General features: G+C 35.7%; 1 protein-coding gene and 2 pseudogenes across 2 annotated transcripts in view; 2 read left to right on the forward strand and 1 right to left on the reverse strand.

The window, feature by feature from the left end:
- Positions 1-20,816, forward strand: part of Arid4a (AT-rich interaction domain 4A) — a 77,907-nt gene extending 57,091 nt beyond the window's left edge. The window contains exons 19-24 of one of the 2 annotated variants that reach the window (XM_015480927.2): positions 2,449-2,650; positions 4,453-5,589; positions 6,262-6,366; positions 10,866-11,072; positions 11,922-12,068; positions 16,517-20,816. In XM_015480927.2, coding sequence (XP_015336413.1) covers positions 2,449-2,650; positions 4,453-5,589; positions 6,262-6,366; positions 10,866-11,072; positions 11,922-12,068; positions 16,517-16,620 — 1,902 coding nt within the window. In that variant the 3' untranslated portion in view covers positions 16,621-20,816. The remainder of the gene's footprint in view (positions 1-2,448; positions 2,651-4,452; positions 5,590-6,261; positions 6,367-10,865; positions 11,073-11,921; positions 12,069-16,516) is intronic. The other variant, XM_015480930.2, reaches the window with a different exon arrangement.
- Positions 1,568-1,883, reverse strand: LOC107138316 (annotated as a pseudogene).
- On the forward strand, positions 6,851-10,859 carry LOC125613396 (annotated as a pseudogene).
- Positions 20,817-22,901: the final 2,085 nt, after the last annotated feature.

Below are 22,901 nucleotides of genomic sequence, written 5' to 3' on the forward strand. Positions count from 1 at the left end.
GGCAACAGCTAATGTTTTTACTGTCTGCATAAATTTGCCTTTTCCAGAATGTCATATAGTTAGAATCATTACAGCATATAACCTTTTCTGATTGGTTTCTTCCATTTAGTAATATGCATTTAAGGTGTTGTGCTTTTTTAATAAATCTTGTTTTCTCACTGTAATAATTGTCTTGATTCTATTAAGAGAGTTGCAGATTTTCTCTGTTATAACTCAGGTGCTAAAAAAATTTTTTTGAAATTTAAAATCTATTACCACCTCATCTCACAGAGAGATGAAAACCAGCAATGCCTAGGGCACTGATTTTAAAACTCGAATGCCTGTGGAGCCTTCATAGGAAGAGGGTAAAGTAGGACTCAGAGTGATACATAGAGGACTTGGTTCTCACTAGAGAGGGTGGAAATAATCATTCTGTTGGGGCAATGCTGACCCAAGGTTGCCAGATTGCATTACAATTCTTAATACACTTATATACTACAATTTTTCATATCTCTGTTTGTATATAAAGTATGTTAACACCCAATTCAATCTTTTTTTTTCTTTTTCTTTTTTCATGATCTGAGATTTTTTTTTTTTTAAGAGAGAGAATTTTTTAATATTTATTTTTTTTTTAGTTTTCTGTGGACACAACATCTTTATTTTATTTTTATGTGGTGCTGAGGACCAAACCCAGCGCCCCGTGCATGCCAGGCGGGCACGCTACCACTTGAGCCACATCCCCAGCCCTGAGATTGTTTTTAATTGTCTTAAATCTTATGGTAACATATTTTACAAATTTGTACTGATTTTGATCTCTTTTACCTTAATTTTTCCATCTAATAAGTTGGTAAAAAGCACCACTCCCAACCATCTAGATAGATTTCCATAGTATTGTTTCTGAACAGTTGTTTAAAGACAATCCTGAATGATAACTTAGTCTTAGAAAATTAAGAATTAAAAAGTAAAGTCTAACTTGTTATTGTATTATGCTGACTTAAAAGCATCTGAACTTATGGATCAACTATAAAATGGGAGAAGTGTTAAATATTCTTTATTTCATATCATACATAAACCACACTAAAATGCCTTTCTATAAGGAAAGAACAACATTTTAGATACAAGGAATTCTAATTAAACTGACATGGTCAACAGAAATATAGAAACTGCTTCCTTATCTTCAACCACTGCCTTTAATAGGCTGATGAACACAAATTGAAACAAATGTGAATCATGCTTGGTTCTGAGAGTGCAAAGGGGTTTCCCTTATATTTAAACATATTCACAGGATCAGTTATATAAACCTAAATATAAAACCATTTTTCAGATGTCATTCACGATTTTTGTGAAATACTGAACCTTACTAATTAAGTCCAACCATAACTTTAATTTACTGAATTTACTGAAGTGGAAGTATTACCAAATATTAATTTAACTACAAGTCACTTTTACTTAAATCAGGGTTGTCCAACAAAAATAGTTTTGTCATTCATGATCTGATTTCTGGTGTATCACATCAATTAAATTATGGTGTACATAAGAAAGCCAAGAGACATTTCTGTTTGGTAATAAATAGGGCAATAAGTAGCTATTACTCATTAGTGGCTTTTTTGAGGTAAGCTATGAAGTCTGCCCTTTCTCCCTTCTTAATGCCAGCGAAGATCATTTTTGTTCCAAGGAATGTACTTTTTGGGAATCTCCAAATACTCCATCAGTGTATCTTCTCCCCAGGTGATGCCTTTGTTCTTGTTAGCATCTGTGTAAGAGAAGCCAGCAGCCTGACCTGTCTTCTGCCCAGACAGTCCATGGAGATTTGGCCCAGTCTTGTGCTTGCCTCCCTTTTCCATGGTGTGGCACTAGGCACACTTCTGAACAAAAATCTTCTTGCCTTTCTCAACATCACCCATTTTTAATTTGTTCTTTCGTCACTAGCGCAAAGAAGGTCCCCGATCAGAAGTGGACATCCCACTCTCTAGCCCAAGGACACACTGGTCTGCGCCTATGTATCATTGTCGGTGCAACTGCCAGAACCACTATATTTTTAAAAATGCAAAATCTGATGTTTAAATTTTGAAAGCAGTAGTAAATTTAAAACACATCTGCTGAGAAGTTGTAGCCTTACCTGTACCTTCAGTCTTCAACCTTTGCTATAGAGATCTGCCTAGCATATTGTCTATTTTTGATGTCTTGGTCAGTGGATAATAAGGAACCAGGGGGAGTGCTGAATAGTTGTATAGCTTGCCAATGCACTAGCTTCACAAAATAATTGCAGGGTTACAAATTGTGGAATATCATATTCATATAAATAGATTAGAAAACTGATCTTGATTTTTCTATAAACACAAATTAGGGGTTGACATATATAAACTAGCTTTTTAATTTATTATTATTAGTTTTCCTTAGAGAATTTAAATGTTCATTTTTCTTAAGGCATTGGATATTCTCATGCATTTTGTCATTGTTGTTACCCAGAATAAAGAAGATAGTGAAAAGGATGAAAAAAGGGATGAAGAGAGGCAGAAGTCAAAACGGGGACGACCTCCTTTAAAATCAACCCTTTCATCAAATATGCCGTATGGTTTATCTAAGACAGCAAACAGTGAAGGAAAATCAGGTACCAGCTGTGCTCACAGTGCTATGCCAGACAGCTCACCTCTGTCAAATGGAATGGAAGGTGCTCGCTCTTGAGAATCACTGATTTATTAAAAATCATATATAGTCATGTGTCATTTAACAATGGGGATACATTCTGATAACAGCATTGTCATTGTGCAACATCATAGAGTATACTTACACAAACCAAGATGGTTCTAGTATCACTAAGCAGCAATAATCTTATTAATATCATGGAATGCACTTACATAAACCAAGATGGTTATGGCATCACTAGGCAATAGAATCTTATAGGACTACCATCATACATGCAACCATCATTGATTGAAACATCACTCTGTGTTACTTAACTGTTGTTAAAATTACCGTTGTGTGAGAGAGTCATAGTAAAAATAATCTAGGTTTTAATCTCATGATTTAAATTACAAAATTTAATTCAAAGCTAATGTTTATTTGCTACTAGATTTTATTTAAAATCTAGTGATATTTTAATGGAGGATTAATTAACAATCCATGAGACCTGATGTGTGCAACACTTTGCTGCAAAGCATGCACTAGTATCCCATGTTAAGTTTAGTGTTATTCAGCAAAGCCAAGACTGTGCTGTTCTTCTTTTACTTTCACCTCAATTTTCTAATTTTGTGTATTTTTACATGTAATGTAAGAAATTTTAAATGATTATCTTACAAATGTCCCTCCCTTCATGAGATTGTCCTGAACTACAATTTGTCATTAGTTCATGTGGTGCTTGAGTGCAAATTAAAAAGGACATCTTTTCTCTTTACTGCCATCTGCTGGAGTGCTGTCATAAAATACAAATACAGGATGTCCACAAAGTGAAAGGTACCCCATAGGTGGCATGCTTTTGTGCAGTGTACAAACTACAGAATTATCCATAGCAGCTTTATTAAACTTCTGTATAAAAGTTGTGGTTTTTTTTAAACATGAAAAAAAATGAATTCTAAGCCAGGCATGGTGGCACATGCCTATAATTCCAGCTAGTTGGGAAGCTGAGGCAGTAGGATCACAAGTTCCAGGCCAGCCTCAGCAACTTGGTCAGAACCTGTCTCAAAATAAAGAAAGGGGAAGCACCATTGGGTTCAATTTCCAGTACCACACACAAAAAGCAAAAACAAAACAACCCCCATCTATATTCTTTTATGATAAAACCACAAAATGAAACTTTATACTTTTTCACTTAAAATAATATGTTGTTTGCCTTTTTGAACTTGTTTAGGATATGAGCATCATATGGGCAGGATTTTTATGTTTTACAGTTCTTATACAACTTTAGAACCCCCCTTATTCTATTATTTTAAAGATTTTTCTAATGTAAAGAAAAATAATTTTACTTGCAAGTAGGTGCCTTTTCTTGTACTTTTTTGTCTATTTAAAGTTTTGAGTATTTACATTGCTCATTTTAAATAGTCGTCTTTCCAGAATCGTTTAAAATGGAATGTCATATATTCCCTTCTTAGGACCCAAAATGGTTAATATTAGTACATACTAGATCTTAGATCAAACTGCTTAACATACTAACTTCTTAGTACTTGTCATTTGACTTTGCTACGTGCTATTGTAACCTAAATATGATACTAAGGAAAATGACCAAACAGCTTTTTATATATCATTGAGATAGTAATATGCTATTTATTGTATCTTCACAGAATTTAGTTTGAAATCCCCTTCTTCTAAATTTTTGTCACAAATGTTATAGCTTATTTTATGTAGGAAATTTGTGTGGGGAGTATTTGGAAGTACATGATTAAGGGTTTTGATTATATTTTGTAAGATTTTTGTTATAAGATTACATTGGTAATTAAGATAAAAGCCTGTATAGTATAATAATTTTTTCTCTTGCAGACTCTTGCTCATCTGATAGTGAAACAGAAGATCCTTTAGAAAAGAATTTGATAAATGAAGAACTCTCTCCTGATATTAAGGAAGAACTCGAAAAAAATGAAAATTTGAATGATGATAAACTAGATGAAGAAAATCCAAAGATTGCTGCACATATATTAAAAGAAAATGATAGGACTCAAATGCAGCCTTTAGAAACCCTGAAGTTAGAAGTTGGAGAGAATGAACAAATAGTGCAGATATTTGGAAACAAAGTGGAACAAGTAGAAGAAGTTAAGAAAGAGGCAGAAAAATCTCCTAAAGGAAAGGGAAGGCGAAGCAAAACAAAAGATCTTTCTTTAGAAATTATAAAGATTTCATCATTTAGCCCCGATGAAGCAGGAAGTGAACCTCACATAGAAACTCATAGTCTTGAATTTTCCTCATTAGACGGTAAAAACTTTTCTTGTGCTACTGAAGATGAAATTGACCAATATGGGAAAGAAAAAAAGTTGAAAAGGAAAATATTAGGACAGTCATCACCAGAGAAAAAAATAAGACTGGAGAATGGAACAGAAATGACAAATAGTGTGTCTCAAGAAAGGACTGGTGATTGTATTGGATCTGAGGGAATAAAAAACTTAAATTTCGAACAGCACTTTGAAACAGAAAATGAAGGAATGCCATCATTAACAGCAGAGTCGAACCAATGTGCTCAAGAGTCCAGTGGTGAAAAACTTGATAGTCCAGCTGAAGAAACTGTGAATACACCACTGAAAGAAGAGGAAGAGGCAATGCCTCTGATTGGGCCCGAAACCTTGGTGTGCCATGAAGTAGATTTGGATGATCTGGATGAGAAGGAAAAGACCAGCATTGAGGAGGTGGTAGTTGAGAGCTCTGAGTCCAACTCCCTCGTTTCTGTCCCACCTGCCCTCCCTCCTACAGCTCAGCATAACTTCTCAGCAGCTTCACCACTTACTCTCTCTCAGGACGAGTCTCGAAGTGTAAAAAGTGAGAGCGACATAACGATTGAGGTTGACAGCATTGCTGAAGAGTCTCAAGAAGGTCTCTGTGAGAGGGAATCAGCAAATGGGTTTGAAGCCAGTGCTGCCACTGGTACTTGCAATATAATTGTACAGGAACGAGAGAGCAGGGAGAAAGGTAAGACTTGCCAGGGAAACACTTGCCTTTGTGTTAAAGTAAAAGTTAAGAGTTTCAGGTACTGCTGATTTTTAAGTACCATCTTTTTTTCTTTTCTCTTTTAAAAATGTGTATTTAAGGGGGCGTGGGGGCAGGAAAGCTGGTGGAATGCGATGGCCATTATTACCCTAGGTACATGTATGAGTGCACATATGGTGCAACACTACATTGTGAACAGAGAAATGAAAAGTTGTGCTGCAATTGTGTACAACGAATCAAAGTGCATTCTGCTGTCACATATATCTAATTAAAATAAATAAATAAATAATCTTTTAAAATGTGTATATATAGCCAGGAGTGGTGGTGCACGCCTGTAATCCTAGCGGCTCGGGAGGCTGAGGCAGGAGGATTACAAGTTCAAAGCCAGCTTCAGCAAAAGCGAGGCACTAAGCAACTCAGTGAGACCCTGTCTCTAAATAAAATACAAAATAGGGCTAGGGATGTGGCTTAGTGGTCAAGTGTCCCTGAGGTCAATTCTCAGTACCAAAATAAAAAGTGTTCATATAGAAGTAAATGTAGAGTACATAGATGAATAAATGTTTTTTGTGTTGTTTTCAAATTATATAATTTTCAATTTATATAATAAAATATTTTTTGTGTTGTTTTCAAATTATCTCTTTCCCTTTATTTCAGGTCAGAAAAGGCCAAGCGATGGAAATAGTGGATTAATGGCAAAAAAACAAAAGCGCACCCCAAAGCGAACAAGTGCTGTAGCCAAAAATGACAAGAATGGAGCAGGTCAGTGCTTTTCAGTGCTGGCTTCTGTAGGGTGGTAGTCATTTCAGCAGTTTGCTGGTTTTGATCCTGGCTTGTATCTGTTTAAAAATAAATCTAGTTTATTATATTTTTTCATCAACTTTAATCTGAAGGTACATATCAATTTTACTTAGAACTGGGATAGATGCAATTATTTTTTATACTGATTTTATGTGTATTTCTTATGGAAAGCAGTTTAATATTAGTGCAACATATTAGGGACTCAAAAGAAAAATACAATTACTCTGGTGTTAAAAACAGATAAAGGAGCTGAGGATATAGCACAGTTGGTAGAGTGCTTGCCTTACATGCACAAGGCCCTGGGTTCAATCCCCAGTACCACACACATACACATAAAAAAAAAAAAAAGTAGATAAATTTACATTTTTGCAGGGAATGTTTTCCTCTGAGCTAAAAAAAAATCTAATTTGTAGATAGTATGGTAATTTTAAAACATGGAGAAATAAGGGCAATTCTTATTGATTAAAAAAATTAGTAAATCTATATGAATGGATTAGATTACATGAAAAAAATTTTGTGCGATGAATAAAATTAAATAAGAATGTGGTAGAAATAAATGCAATTGATTTTGATAGATTAAAAGTTTAACCTCTAAAATATGCCTTCATACAAGTCTGAAAAGGAAGTTCTAGTTTACAACAGACATATAGTTCAAGGAAAGAACATATGATTTACACAGGATAAAAGGCATTTTAGTAGTCGGGGGTTACTGTCAGCTATGTAGTGTAGTCTAAGGAAAAGAGCGCGATAGGAGATGAGTATATAAAAGTCTTAGGAATTACAAAGGGAATGTGAGTAATGTTACAGTGGGCAAGCCTGGCAGTCATCACCTTGTCAAATAATCAAAGTGAACACCATCCTTATTGAAACAGTGTCCCACTGGACATTAGCAGCCACATATGTGATATTCCTATCAAAGATGCATAATGTGAATCTAATCATGAGGCAGCATCAACAAATTTAAGCTAAAGGATATTCTGTAAAATAACTAACCTATAATCTTCAAAATTAAAAAAGTCATGAACATTGAGGAAAGAGGAAATGTTCCAGCATGAAGGAGACTTTAGAGACAGAGATGTGGCAACTAAATGCAGTACATGATTTTTACCTGGATACTACTGCTATAAAGGGTATAATTGGGGCAACCGGAGATCTGAGGATTAGATGATAGTAATATATCTGTGCTAACTTTCTGATATTGATGCTTTATCATCGTTCTGTAGGAGTGTGGTATTTTAATAAATATCCACATATACATTGATACTTTTCTCTTCAAGAAATAAAACCTAGGGGCTGGGATTGTGGCTCAGTGGTAGAGCGCTCGCCTAGCACGGGCGGGACCTGGGTTCAATCCTCAGCACCACATAAAAATAAAGGCATTGTGTTGTGTCCATCGACACCTAAAATATAAATATTAAAAAAAAAAAAGAAGAAAGAAAGAAAACCTAAATCCCCTCCCATTTAGTGTGGGATGAACTCAATGTCCCATTTCTAACAAAGTGGCAGTGACAGAGTGTGACTCTGGAAAATAGGTCATAAAAGGCACCAAATTCCTCCTTATTCTTCATTGGATGGCTTGTTCTAGGGGAAGTCTGCTGTTGGGAAGATATTCAAGCAGTTTGTCCAGAGGCCCGTATGTTGAAGAACTGGGGGCATTGTACCAATAGCTTGAGAGAGTGAGTGAGCCACTTTGGAATAATATCTTCCAGCCTCGGTCAAGTCTTCAAAGACAAAAGCCCTGGCTCAAAGTTCAAGTGTAACCTCACAAGATTCCTGAGCCAGACCATACAATCTGCTCCCAGATTCTGATAATCAAAAATTGTGTGAGATAATGAACACATTTGCAGTTTTAAACTGCTAAGTTTGGGACTAATTTGTAATACAGCAGCAGATAACTGACACAGAGAATGTTGTCTGTAGAAATATCACACACTGAAGTACTCTAGTGTAGCAATTGGGTGAGAAAATAATATGGGTAATGTTTGTAGATTTGAAGATTATTTCAGATAAAAAGTTTAGAAGATTAAAAAAGGAGGCCAGGTATAAGGGCTCACGCTTGTAATCCCAGAGGCTCAGGAGGCTGAGGTAGGAGGATCACGAGTTCAAAGTCAGCCTCAGGAAAAGTGAGGCACTAAGCAACTCGGTGAGACCCTGTCTCTAAATAAAATACAAAATAGGGCTAGGGATGTGGCTAAGTGGTCGAGTTCCCCTAAGTTCAATCCCTGGTACCAAAAAAAAAAAAAAAAAGGAAGAAAGGACATGACTAATTTTACTAGAATCTGGTTTAAAAAGCAGTGAAAGAGGAAATAATTAAAGAGATTTGGTAAATAAAATCACTAGGATTTAGTTAATAAGATAAATAAATAAAATCATTAGGATTGGTCAAGTATTAGGAATTAGTTACCTGAGATATGGAATATGGGAGTAGTAGCAGGCTATAGGAAGAGAAATTTGGAGAATGTTTAAAGGTACCCAATATTAGGGAAATAAGGATCTGGGCTTAGAAATCAGTCGGATTTTAGAAGATAGTTGTCAGAGACTCGAAAGAGAATGAGATTACCATGAAAGAATTAAAAGAATGAGCAGAAAAAGGAACAAAAACAGTGTGGCATAACCCTTTATGTGGGCCAGGAGGAAGAGTGTGGAAACTCACCAGAGATAAATTGAAGTTAGTAAACACTAGGAGATTTGAATAAGAAGTTTCAAATGCTGTAGAATATTCAAGTAGGATTGAAATACATAATTGAGTTGAACCAGTAGTTTAAGTTTGGGACCCTAACCACAGCATAGAGGTGTGGTTAGACTATGGAAGTCAGGTTAACAAGAGTTTCTCTTCCAAGGAAAAGAGGTGCCAGTTAAAGGGCGAGGTCTTCTCCTCTTCCCTCCTTCTCTTTTTTCAAGGGTGGAAAGATCTAAGCATGCTGTGCACTCTGGGAACCAAAGAAGAGAATACAGACAGTTGACATTGGTTGTTGGAGAGGAGCTGGTACAGCTGGTCTTAAGAGCGTAGCTGAAAAGATCAGTTTGTCCAGAAACTCTTTTTTGAAACCAAAAAAATAAAAAGACAATAAGGACAAATACAGGTAGGAAAGGGACTTGGAAATTGAATGTGTAAACCTCAGCTTTGCCTTTTTAGTAGAAGGCAAGGTTGGCTTTAGAGAGTGAAGTTAGGTCAGAGGTAAGGGGTAGAGCTTGAAAAAAAAAAAAGGAAATAAAATTGACAATTCCAATGTGTTTTATGGGAAAACCAAAAGTATCTTCTAATATGAGATTGCCGATATGATACTAAGAAGTGTAACTGGGGATGAAGAGTAATGCCAGAGCCGCCAGGAGCACTCGCTGACTGGGACTGGATTGGCCATGCCATGAGACTCCTCCCCCGCCTGCTTCTGCTTCTCTTGCTGGCTCAGTATCTTAGAGAGGATGAAGAAATAGTGGAAGATTCAATAATTGAAGATGAAGATGATGAAGCTGAGGTAGAAGAAGATGAACCCACAGATTTGGCAGAAGATAAAAACAGAGGAAGAAGATTTATCTTCTTCTGAAGCATCACCAAATGCAGATACAACTATCTTGTTTCTGAAAGGAGAAGATTTTCCAGCAAATAACATAGTGAGGTTCTTGGTAGGCTTTACAAACAAGGGTACAGAAGATTTTATTGTCGAATCCCTAGATTCCTCATTTCGTTATCCTCAGGACTATCAGTTTTATATCCAGAATTTCAAAGCTCTTCCTCTGAACACTGTAGTACCACCCCAGAGACAGGCCAATTTTGAGTATTCATTCCTGCAGAGCCTATGGGTAGACGACCCTTTGGTCTGGTCATCAATCTGAATTACAAAGACTTGAATGGCAATGTATTCCAAGATGCTGTCTTCAATCAACTGGTTACAGTTATTAAAAGAGAAGATGGGTTAGATGGAGAAACATTATGTATATGTTCCTTGCTGGTCTTGGACTTCTGGTGTTGGCCTTCATCAACTCCTAGAATCTAGAAAGTGCAAGAGACACATACAGAAAGTAGAAATGGGTACATCAAGTCAGAATGATGTTGACATGAGTTGGATTCCTCAAGAAACTTTGAATCAAATCAATAAAGCTTCATCAGGAAGGCTGCCCAGGAAGCGGGTACAGGAGAGATCGGTGGGATCTGGTGAGTAAATGTTCCTTTGTGCAACAATTCAGTCTATACTTCCCTGCTGTAATGTTTTGGGAATTAGTACAGAGAAACCATATCACCATAGAAGGCAACTACTTCTTATGTGTGGACTGAGCAGACAGAGTCTCTGGCAATAATATTGCTGAAAATGTACTGCTTTTTTTTTTTCTAAATTAACAATTTTTTTTTGGAAATCATTAAAATCTATGTGTGTGTAAAAAAGAAGTGTAACTGCTGAGTCTGTTGCATTTAGGTTTTTATCATTTATAGTCTCCAAGTAAACTTGTTGTTGTTGTTACAGGACAAAGCAGTGATAGTGAAGATCTCCCAGCTGTGGACAATTCAAGTAAATGTACCCCAGTGAAACACCTTAGTGTGTCTAAGCCTCAGAAGCTTACACGATCACCTGCAAGAATCTCCCCTCATATCAAAGATGGAGAGAAAGAGAAACACAGAGAAAAACATCCAAATTCATCTCCTAGGACATATAAGTGGAGCTTTCAACTCAGTAAGCAGCTTATGGATAACATGAATATATATTGTAAAGTGGAGTATATTTAAAATGCCAACTTAATAAGGAATAATGGTTAACAAATTATTTATGTATTCCAAATCATTAATCACTACTTGTTATCTTAAATACAAATCTGTAACTTTTTATAAGATTAACTTGATAAATATTGATGAGATTGCCAGTTAAGAAGACACATATGGGGCTGGGGTTGTGGCTTAGCAGTAGAGCACTCGCCTCTCAACGTGTGAGACGCTGGGTTCGATCCTCAGCACCACATAAAAATAAATAAACAAAATAAAGATATTGTGCCCATGTATAACTAAAAAAAAAAAAAAAGACACATGGCTGGGTGTGGTGGCGCACCCCTGTGATCCCATCGGCTCTGGAGGATCAAAAGTTTGAGGCCATCCTTAGCAACTTAGCAAGACTCTAAGTGCCTTGGCAAGACCCTGTCACTAATTATAAAATAAAGGGCCGGAGATGTGGTTTAGTGGTGAAGTGCCCCTGGGTTTAATCCCCAGTACCAAAAAAAAGAACCAGTCTGATATAAATTGATTAAACTGAGGTGCCTTTTGTCATATCAGTAATTTAAAATAATACTTATATATAGATAAGGGTTGCTTTGTGTTCATTTATGTAATGCATGTTGAGTATAGAAATTTTGGATATGTAAGGATGCTTAATCATGAATTTAATTCATATCTTACCTTTTTAAAGAGCCTTATTGAGCTTATTATGGTATGCTTTAATAAACTAAGCTTTTTGTTCACTTATGATTTAGATTTTTGATAGAACTGCTATCTTTTTTGTCATAGATTTTAAAATAAATTTTTTCCCTTTTAGATGAATTAGATAATATGAATAGTACAGAGAGAATCTCTTTTCTTCAAGAAAAATTACAGGAAATCAGAAAATATTACATGTCTTTGAAGTCTGAAGTTGCAACCATAGACAGGAGAAGAAAAAGATTAAAAAAGAAAGACAGAGAAGGTAATTTTATTAATTTTTTTCTCATTTTTTTTCCAAATATACTATCAATTTAGAAGATTTGTTTGTCACTCTCTGAGTATGGTATATACATTTATTAGTTATTGCTTTTAGATTCCTAGTGTTTTTTTCTGTTGCATTTACTAAAGTGAATGGGTTAGCAGCTGAATTAGTTAGTATGAGACCTCTGAAAGGGAGTATGAACTAAGTTATACAATTTTTTATTTTACTAAATGTGGTGGGTTCTCCAGAAGATCTGACTTTCTCTGAAATTTACTCTTTGATCAACAGGAATTTATTGAGTGCCTATTCACAGACACTGTATTTGTTATTATGAGGGTCATTAAAATAAATAAGATATAAGGCTGATCCTCAAGGGGATTATCTTGTTGGGGCAGTAAGTCATTTTCTAAGCAACTGTAGTATAATTCAGTGCAGTTCACCATCATTAATGACTACTTCATCATGTGCTAGGTGCTCTGCCAGTTGGTAAAATGGAAAAGATGAATTAAATGAGTGCAGACTTTGATCTCAAAAATGTGAACATCTAGAAGGACAGCCAGGAATTACATTAACCAGTGTAGGAGTTAGTGGAAGGACAGGATACTTTGAAGTAATCATTAAAGGGATAAAGTATCCCAGTTAGATCTTAAAAACATGAAGGATTGGACTTGGAGTGTGACTCAGTGGTAGAGTGAATGCCTGTCACACAGGAGGCCCTGGGTTTGATCCCCAGCACCATACACACCACACAAAATAAAGTGTAGGGTTGACTTCTAATTTAATGTGTTGGAGAGAATGTGGATAACTGGAATTTATATACTGTTTATGAAAGAACAATTTTAGTATAACTATTTCTAGAGAACTGTTGTACCCACAAAACCTAAAAATATGCAGAATACATTCTTTTTCTAGGTGTATCCTTCAAACCTAGAGAAATCCTTATTCCTGTGGCCAAAACCAACTATACAAAGATGTTCTTTACTGCACTGTCTTGAAATAGAGGAAAATGGAAAATAGCCTAAACATTCATAAATAGGGATGGATGAGTAAATAATGGTTTACTCATTAAAAAAACCTTAAAACTCTATACCTAAAAAGAATAGAGAATAAGACAGCTGACTAAAGGAGAAAATAAATGTCAGCAGCATGTCTTTTGATAGCTGAGCAGCCAATGGACTATTGTAACTCTCCTAGCAGATGAGACAATTCTTACAATGAGACAAAACAAGCAGCAAGCCAGTTCATACCACCTGATTCCAGAAAAGCTCTGAAGGCAGGGATGTGGGACGATGCCGAAAAAATAGAGATTGGGTGAAAATGGAAAGAGAAATTAGATCCTCCTATCCCCCTCTGTAAAACAAGGTTACGACTTTCCTCATGTCCAGGATAAAACAGGAGATTAACTTAACAGAAAGTAGGTTTATAGACTCGGGGACACCAGCCATACCGAGAAGTGAGAGTAAGGTTGAATCAAAAGTTATAGATTGAGCAAAAAGTTTGAACACTGAATAGTAAGACTCCCGTCCATCTTCCAGCCTAGGATTTGATCCTCTTGGCTCACTGAAAGATGTAGCCAAGTTTTTGCCCATTCCTGGGAGGAGATTCTGAAGAAATTGACCACCACAGGAAGAAAGACCTAACATAAATACCAACATTTGGATGTTCCTGTACCAGAAAGTAACATCTGTGCTAATCAGTGCATGTGCATTGCATATGTTGAAAAGCCTCAGTGTTCATAGACAGCTTCCAGTTAGCCTCCTGATGCCCCTCTCTTCAATGTGGGAGCCACATGACTAGATAATTGAGGAAAGCCTGTATATAAAACAGATGCTAAAGTAGATAAAGAGACCAAAAAGGAACTTGAGGGAAAACAGTATAACTTTTTTTTTTTTTAAGCAAAAGGTACACTATTAAAAATATTCAGGGGCCAGAAACAGTGGCACTTGCCTGTAATCCCAGAGGATTGGGAGGCTGAAGCAGGAGGATCAGAAGTTCAAAGACAGTCTCAGCAACTTAGCAAGGCACTAAGCAACTTATTGAGATCCTGTCTCAGAATAAAATCTAACTTTATGTTTTTATTTTTTAATTTGGCGCTGAGGATCGAATCCAGTACTTCACACATGCTAGGCAAGTGCTCTACCACTGAGCCACATCCCCAGCCCTCAGAATAAAATATAAAAAAGGGCTGGGGATGTGGCTCAGTGGTTAAGCAACCCTGGGTTCAATCTCTGGTACAAGAAAAACAAAAACAATTCAGAACTGGAGGAAATGAAACTAGAAGATTGAAAGGACTCACTGTACCCTCTATAAAGAATGAGGGGACAGGAAAAGGGTAATAGCAAAGCATTTCTTGAAATTTTAGAATCCTGTGGATAAAGATTTCTAAAAGTTTACTTTATGAAGGTACATTTGAAAGAAATAAGTCTCAGAACAGCATCAAGTTTCTTAAGTCAGATTTAGAAGCCAAGCTAAGAAACGATATGCAGTCCAGCAAATAGGCAATCCCACAGAGAAAAATAGAAAAGGAAAATCTCAGGGGGATGGGATGGCGAACGGAAGCTGTAGGATGACCGCTGCATAGCAAGCCTGGAAAGCACCTACTCCAGAAATAGGATGGAACAGAATCAGGCAGAAGGGCTCCAGGAGTTCATCTCAAAAATAATTAAGTACAAGGTGAATTAACTGACAGGCTTGGCTTTATGGAGACAAATTTTCTGCCCTCGGTAAAGATTTAGAAGGAATTACTGATAAAATAACTTGTGTCGCGTGGTCTTGAATCACTCAAATCCAGCCTTTTTTTGGTACTGGGAATTGAACCCAGGGGTGCTCTACCCCTGAGCTCCATCCACAGACCTTTTTTAATTTGTTTTTCTTTGGAGACAGGGTCTTGCTAAATTGGGGAGACTGGTCTCGAATTTGTAATTCTCCTCCTCTGCCTCCTGAGTTACTGGGATTACAGGCATGTGCCAACACAGTTGGCTCCAGCAGTTTTTAGTTTCTGGGAATAGCATGGAGCAAAATGGAAAACGATCAGACTCTGTCCTTTTCTTTAAAAAATTTTTAGCATAGAAGTCTTTATAGTACTTTTAAACACAAAAAGAAGAAAAGAACAAATTAATAAATTTCTTCAGAGAACTCCCCACTTCTTTGCGTTCAGTTTCCTAATGGTGATGTAAGTTTCAGACAACTAAAAAGATTCCTTCCTTTTTTATTCTTTGGAAATTTTTATAGTAAGTTATTAAATTGAGACTAAGTGATTTCTAGCATACAAACAAGAATCTTTTACAATGAATAACATATCTATTGATAATCACACACATCTACAAATTTTTTTTTTTTTTTTTGGACTGGTGATTAAACCCAGGATGCTTTACCACTGAGTCACATCCCCAGTCTTTTTTAATTTTTAATTTGGGGACAGGGTCTCACTAAGTTGCTTAGGGCCTTGCTAAATTGCTGAGGCTGACCTCAAATTTGCAATCCTCCTTTTTCAGCTTTCTAAGTCCTGGGATTACTTTATAGGTATGTGCCACATGCCCAGTACACAGATACTGTTGAATAATAATTAAAACTTTAAATAGGAACCAGTAGGCAAAGATTGGCAGGAGAAGCTCTGGGCATGGTGGCACATACCTTTAATCCCAGTGACTGGGGAGGCTGAGGCAGAAGTATCACAAGTTCAGGGCCAGACTCAACAATTTAGGGAGACCCTATTTCAGAATTTAAAAAGTAGAAAGGTCTGGGGATATGGGGATATAGCTCAGTTTAGGTAATGTGCCCCTGGATCCATCCCCAGTACCATTAAAAAAAAAAAAGATTGGAGAAGGAAAGTTTTGGGAAAAAAAAAAAAAAAAAGAGAAGATAAAAGCAAAAAGGGAAAATAAAGGAAAATGTCTGAAAACTGGCAAAACACTTTCTCTCTAAAGTTAGGTTAAAGGTCTTTGAGGATTTTCCCCTAATCATACACCCACATTGCTATAACCTGCACAATTGTGATAGCTGATATTTACGGAAATTCTCTGGATGTTTCTGATTTGGGTCAAGCCAAGTCCTTTACTGGGATCTTTCAAGTAAGGGTTTAAAAGTTTAATCTCTCTAATCTTTACATTTTGTGGTGTCTTTTTTTTTTTTTCTTCTTCTTTCCCTTTTTCACTGCTAGGGATTAAACCCAGGGCCTTGCATATACCAAACACATGCTGTACCACTGAGCAACACTCCCAACCCTGTGGTGTCTATTTTGAACTTTTGGTTACATAACTGACTAAGGACTGATTCCATTCAATTGAGTCAAACAAAATATTTGCTGGCATTTGTTATCTCATCATGTAACACTGAAGAGACCAATGAATAAAGAAAATAATGTTAAGAATCTTATTTCTACTTTGCCATCCACTAGGTATCTCTGTGCAATCATTTCTGACTCTAACATCATTGTTTTTATTCTACAGTGTCTCATGCAGGAGCCTCTATGTCATCTGCTTCATCAGACACTGGAATGAGTCCCTCATCATCATCTCCCCCACAAAATGTCCTTGCTGTAGAATGCAGGTGATAAACATTTTCTCTGCCTTCCCAGCAGTTTGCTGCCATGGACATAAATTCCAAAACCCTGAAATACAACCACAGAGAGCACTCAACTGGTTTGACATTGCTAAGTATATCCTGTGTACTTTTCCAGGCTGGATTGTATCTATTCCCTTCTCTCTTGTTTTATCTTGTTGCAAAAAAAAAAAGCTGATTAATAATTGAAGGTTAGGCAGCCTGCCATATTTGTTATAATTTTTCCTCTTTATTTTTTTCATTTTTTGTGATATAGAAAAAAAGGGCACTTAGCAAATTTGAATTTGTAAAATAAAGCTTTTCAGGTGTTATAGAAATCATAGACAAGCAAGTGCACATGGTAAACATCAAAATATTATCCAGCTGAATAGATACTGCTGCACTTTCACTAAGATGTATTTGTATACTTGGTGAGTAGGGGGTTTATGTTGTGTTTTTTATTGTTGTTGATGGTTTTTTTTTTTTTTTAATTTCTGTGGAAGCACTTGCTATTTAGAACTGCCAAAGTATATGTTCAGCAGTGTGCCCAGGTTTAAAGGTGTAAATGGGACAAAATAAATTGTGAAAGGAAGTGTAGTTGACTGAAAACTACAGTTGTAATAAGTCTTCCACTTTTTATAGGACTTTTGAGCACACAATTATGCAAATATTTTAATGTTTATTAATGTTTACAGTGGAATTGTGAATAAGTTTTCAGTGGACTATCTTATCCCTTGACAAAAATATTTTGTCTTTTTTCTATGTAATTTCAGAGTTTTTATTTTGTTACAAAAATACAAAAATGAAATATATAACAACAATGAAGTTATTTAACAAGATTTCTAAAGCTGAAAATTTTGTGTAAAATAAGGTATTATCTTGCAACTTGTTAAATATATTTATTCAGACATTGGATGTTGTATTTTTATGTATTTTTTAAAATATTAATAAAATTGAAAAAAAGAAAATTCTAGGTTAATTCACTCTTTGGATGACGCTAGCTCTCAGCTGTCCCTTTTACAGGAGGTACCTCCAGCAGCCTGGCCTGTACTGAAGGGAGTCTGTCTCAGTCCTTCAAACAGAATAGAACTATAAATGGGCATCTGGATCATTGAAGTATGTCCTTATTTAGAAACTTTGGCAGTCCTAGTATTTAAACTGTTTTAAGGATCAAATTTTTGGTTGCCCTTCAGAAATTTTGTCACAGTTTTATGTTTGCTATACTGCCGAATAAATTTATATCTCCCAAAGTTGAGATGCAACAACTAAGTAAAGCAACTATGTATGCTTTGTCTGTGAATTGTTCCACAGGCTGATACATTTTGTAAATAATTCTTCCAAAATCATGTATTTAAAGCAGTTTTGCATATACATTATGTAAAAAGTGATTTTTTAAAAGCAATTTTTAAATTCATGTTTGTACATTGAAAGGGGTTTTTTTTAAACCTCCTTTTCTGTGTTTAATACGCTGTAGAGTATAACCTAGATGCTCTAGACTGTATATCAGGATCTGATTTACAAGAACAAAGTTGGAGCTAAACACTAGTGATGGCATAGCATTACTGAAATCATTGTTTCTTAATTTCATTTTACCACATTGTGAACTTGTGATTCAGATTCCTTCCATTTTCTCAGAGAATTAAAAACAAAAAAAGTACTCTTGTAAAATGCACTTTTCTGTCTTTTCTTTGCAAAGCAGAAGTATTTCAATGTAAAATAAAAATGGAGCTCAGCGGTCAGTATTAATAAAGGCTATGTTTTAAACATAGGCTTTATATTTTTAGTGTTCATTTAAGTTATTGCTTTTTCCCCAAATGCCAGTAACTTTATAGTTGGAAAAATCAGATTTCAAAAAACAAAGCATTTCAGTGTATTCTTCAGCCTTTTAATTAAATATTTCTAGTACTTATACAAATAAAAAATGTGTCATTCAAATCTAGTTGAAACTAGGAAGCAACCTTAGATTTAGACATTGAGATATTTTTCAGAGGCAAATCAGTAAATCTGAGATAACTAAGTTTTTAGTTTGAGTACTGTCTATCCCTTCTAATTGATATAAATTTGGTAGTGAAGTATTGGGGTGTTGCTACAGAGAATAAATGATATATTCATTGAATAAATATATAGACACTTAAAATTCTTTTCATTTGGGGCCTGGAAAAGGTTATAAAATTAAGTGAATGTTTATTAGGCATTACAGTTCAAATATTGGGCATGTTTTGAGTTTACCTAAAATTTAGATAGTTCTTACATGTGACTAAGAAAGTAAAAGGGCAAAGACACTCTAATACCTAAAATGGAAGGTTTTATCTGTAAAATCAAGATATTTAATTTTAGTTTACCATGTGTGCCTTTATTGTTTGCTGTTTTTGTACTAAATATTCAGTTTAACTGTCTTTTACTAGGAAAGATGGTTGTACTTAGCACATTTAGAAGACTACTACATACTATCTGTGAAATTGCTTTAAATTATGGAAATTATATTGATTAAGTTATTAATTTATTTATGTACCTTTCTTATGAGCCCTGTAAGTTAACATAGTTATCAAATTATGAAAACATTTAGAGCTAACTTCAGCAGCACACAAAACCTTATCAGAATTAATTCATCAACAATTTATTGAGTATCTTCTGTGTGGCAGGTATTATGCTAATAATGCTAAGCCAGGAGCCACAAAAGTGAAGAAGACTGAAGAAGGTCCCTGTCTTCATGGAATGTGTAATCAAGTGGGGTAGATATTAAAACAAGTGACCTAATATGAAGTTTTGGTGTGCTATGAGATCACCTGATTCAAGAGCTCAGCTAGTATGAAGGCTTGCTTGGGTGGTCTGGAAGACTTTGCAGAGACAGCAACACTGAATTTGAGCCCCCGTGAGGATTATTTGACTAGGAAATGGGAGGAGAGAGATGGATCCTCTAGCATTCCAAGAACATAGGGAAGGAGAATTTGGTACTAAGGAGCCAGGGTTAGAGCAGACCTGGGACGGGGCCAGGTTAAACAGAACCATTCAGGTACTGCTCAAACTTTGCAACTGACCATCTCTACTTCTTGCTCTTCTGTTCCTCTGCCACTCTCATCCCTTGCCCAGAGCTGTCTTTTTTCTTTCTTTCTTTTTTAGTTGTAGACGAATGCAATACCTTTATTTTTATTTTTATGCCTCACATATGCTAGGCTAGAGCTTTTACTACTGAGCCACAACCCTAGTCCCTAGAGCTGTCTTGAGCCACGTATCCATGAAGTTTTGGCTGACTTCTCACCACCATAGAATATCATCCTCTTGTTTGCCCTGTAGTGTTTTACCTGAGAGCTTACTTGTTATTATGTTTACTTGTCCACGTGTGCTTCTGCCCTACTAGATCATGAGTTCCTTAAGTGCTCCTTAGTCATGGGTGTGTTCCCCAAAGTGCCTAGTCCTATCTCTAATAAAGTAAGGTAGTCAAATATTGTTTAAATCGAGAAAAATTACTCTCAATGCTATTGTTTCTGTTTTGTTATTAGTGATTTTTATACGCAAAGCCAGAAATTCAAATGAGGTGTTCAGGTTTCTTTTCTTCAAGTGATGGCATTGAGGTCCAGGAATGGGGCTCAGTGGTAGAGTGTTTGCCTAACAAGTGCTAGACCCTGGGATCAATCACCAGCATGGAAAAGGGGAAAAACCAAAGAGATGGAGTTGAAATATCATTTGGAAAGTATAGGATAGACTTAGATAACATTTCCTCTCCAACTGAAATTATTAATTGATGAGTTGCTTTTCCTTCTCTCCTTCACTGTCATGTGGTTACCCACAGCCTTTTATTCCATTAAAGGAAGGGTACACTGTGGTAGCATTTATCAGTGATGAAGATTGAATGACTATTAGAGTGGAGTTTGCAATCCAGCAAATATGTACTTTAGTGTTTTCACAATAAAACTAGAAATTTTTTTAGTCCTTTATTTATTTATTTTACAAAATTGTTTTCCATGTTGACAAGCACAAAAACAAAACAAAACAAAAATGCTGTTCATTCATATGGGACCCATTATGTACCTCTTTAAATAGAATAAGAAGGGTAGTACTTATAATTTTGGTATTTGTAGTTAAAGTAATTATGAAGCTGTCTTCATTTTGTTGTCTGTATCATGCAGAATTCATTTTGAAAAGTACTATTGTAAAAAAAAGCTTAAGACCTGACATGTTAATATAATAAATAATTATTTGTATAAGTAATTGAATTTCTTCTCAAAATAAATTAAACAAGATAGTATAAGTATGTCCCATGCAAAAATCACAGTGGTTTCTGAAATTAAAATTTAATTGGACATCCTATATTTCATCTGCAAACTCTACACTAGTTCCTTTTCTGTCGTATCCTAAGCATATGTTTATTAGCCTCTAGATAACCATTTTTGGTCACTGATGAGGTATAACAAATTGCTATACTTTCTTTTGGTTTCCAAGGATTTTTCATGGGCAGATTATGATTGAATTTTAGAATTGGATTGGCCCTGTATATAACTGAAAACAGAATTTTCTGGAGGTGTTGTGTTCTTTTGATTGGACCCTGTTCCCACCAGTGGTTAACTGCTTTCAGGAGTTCCCTCATATTTATCCAAACTTACTCTCAAATAAAAACATAAACTTGCCTATGACAAGCCCTTTACAATTATGAATAAAGCCACTATAAATATTCACATGCAGCTTTTTGTGTGAGCATGTTTTCACCCTTCTTGGTTAAATACCTAGGAGATTGCTGGATTATACCACTGTTCTATCTTACATTCCTACAAGCAGTATACGAGAGTTCCAGTCGCACTGCACCCTCGCCAGCATTAGATACTGTTTAATGTTGGGTGTGTGTGTGTGTGTGTGTGTGTGTTTTAGCCATTCTAATAGGTGTGTAGCGGTATTTCTCTGCTTTTAAATTTTTTAATTTGCATTCCCAAAATGCAGTGATGTCATGTTAGGTTTTTTAATGTCTGACACCCTTGAGTGTTAAAAAGTATGTAAAGAATTGCCCCCTCCCATGAACTGCTAGTGCAAGTATAAAATTTATACATCTATTTTGAATCTGAAAGAATTTAATACACTAAAGAGAAGGTTTACCGCCTATAAATACAGTTCATTTGCCCTGTAGAAAATCTATGTATGTCTAAGGAGATTCGTATTAAGACTATTCTTTGCAGCATAGTTTGTGTGATCAAAAACAGGTGGGGGCATACACCTTTAATCCTGTCAACTTGAGAGCCTGAAGAAGGAGAATCTCAAGTTTGAGACTAGTCTTAGCAATTTAGTGAGACCCTGACTCAAAAGACTGGGGTTGTAGTATAGTGGTAAAATGCTCCCGGTCTCAAGACCTAGAACCAGAAAAAAAGTTGGGGGTGGGGACCATCTTATGTGCCCATCAACAGGAGGATGGGTAAATAAGTTGTGGCATATTAATTAAAAGCATACTAAGAGCAGTTAATGGGCTAGAGGTAAATATATAAATATAGAGTAAGCTTCCAAAAAACTAGTAGAAAAACCAAGTTGCTAAATAATAAATAAAAATAAATTATTTTTACATCTTCCAGAAGATCAATAAAATTGATAAATCTCTAGTCAGATTGTTCAGGAGATAAAGAGAAAGAAAAAATTACCAATATCAAGAGTGAGGGATGTGGCATACTACAGAAGCTATTATAAAGTTGACAAAGAAATATCATGAATATATTTATGCTAATAAATTCAAAGCTAGCTGAAATGGAGAAAATCATGGAAAACAGATTACCAAAAGAAGGAGGAGAGAAAAAAAAATTCAAGGTGTGCATGGCTACACTGATAAAGGAAGATATGACACTAATTCTATCCAAACTCTTCCAAAAAATTGGAACTTAGTCTACAAGGCCAACCATTATCCCCTCGAGAGCAACACCCCTAGTGACTTAACTCTTTAAAGACTCCAGCACCTCCAGATAGGGCCACAGTGACGCAACCTTTAACATAATGGGCCTTTGGGGGACACTTCCAAACCACAGCATGTAAAATAACCAGTTAATGTAATTCACCATATTAAAAAAAAAAAAAACCTTAGGATGCAGAAAAAGCATTTGACAAAATCCAATATTGGTTTCTAATAAAAGAAAACCTTGGCAAAGTGGAAAGTGGACTAAAAAGGAACAACCTCAACCTGATAAAGGAAAACTATGAAGAGCATACAGTTGACATCATATTTAATGATGAAAGACTGAATACTTTTTCCTATGATTTGGAATGAGACAAGGAGATCCACTCTCATCGCTTCTATTCAACATTGTACTGGTGGTTCCAACCAGA

Source organism: Marmota marmota, unplaced genomic scaffold (genome assembly GCF_001458135.2).
Source record: "Marmota marmota marmota unplaced genomic scaffold, marMar, whole genome shotgun sequence".
NCBI classification, from domain to species: domain Eukaryota; kingdom Metazoa; phylum Chordata; class Mammalia; order Rodentia; family Sciuridae; genus Marmota; species Marmota marmota.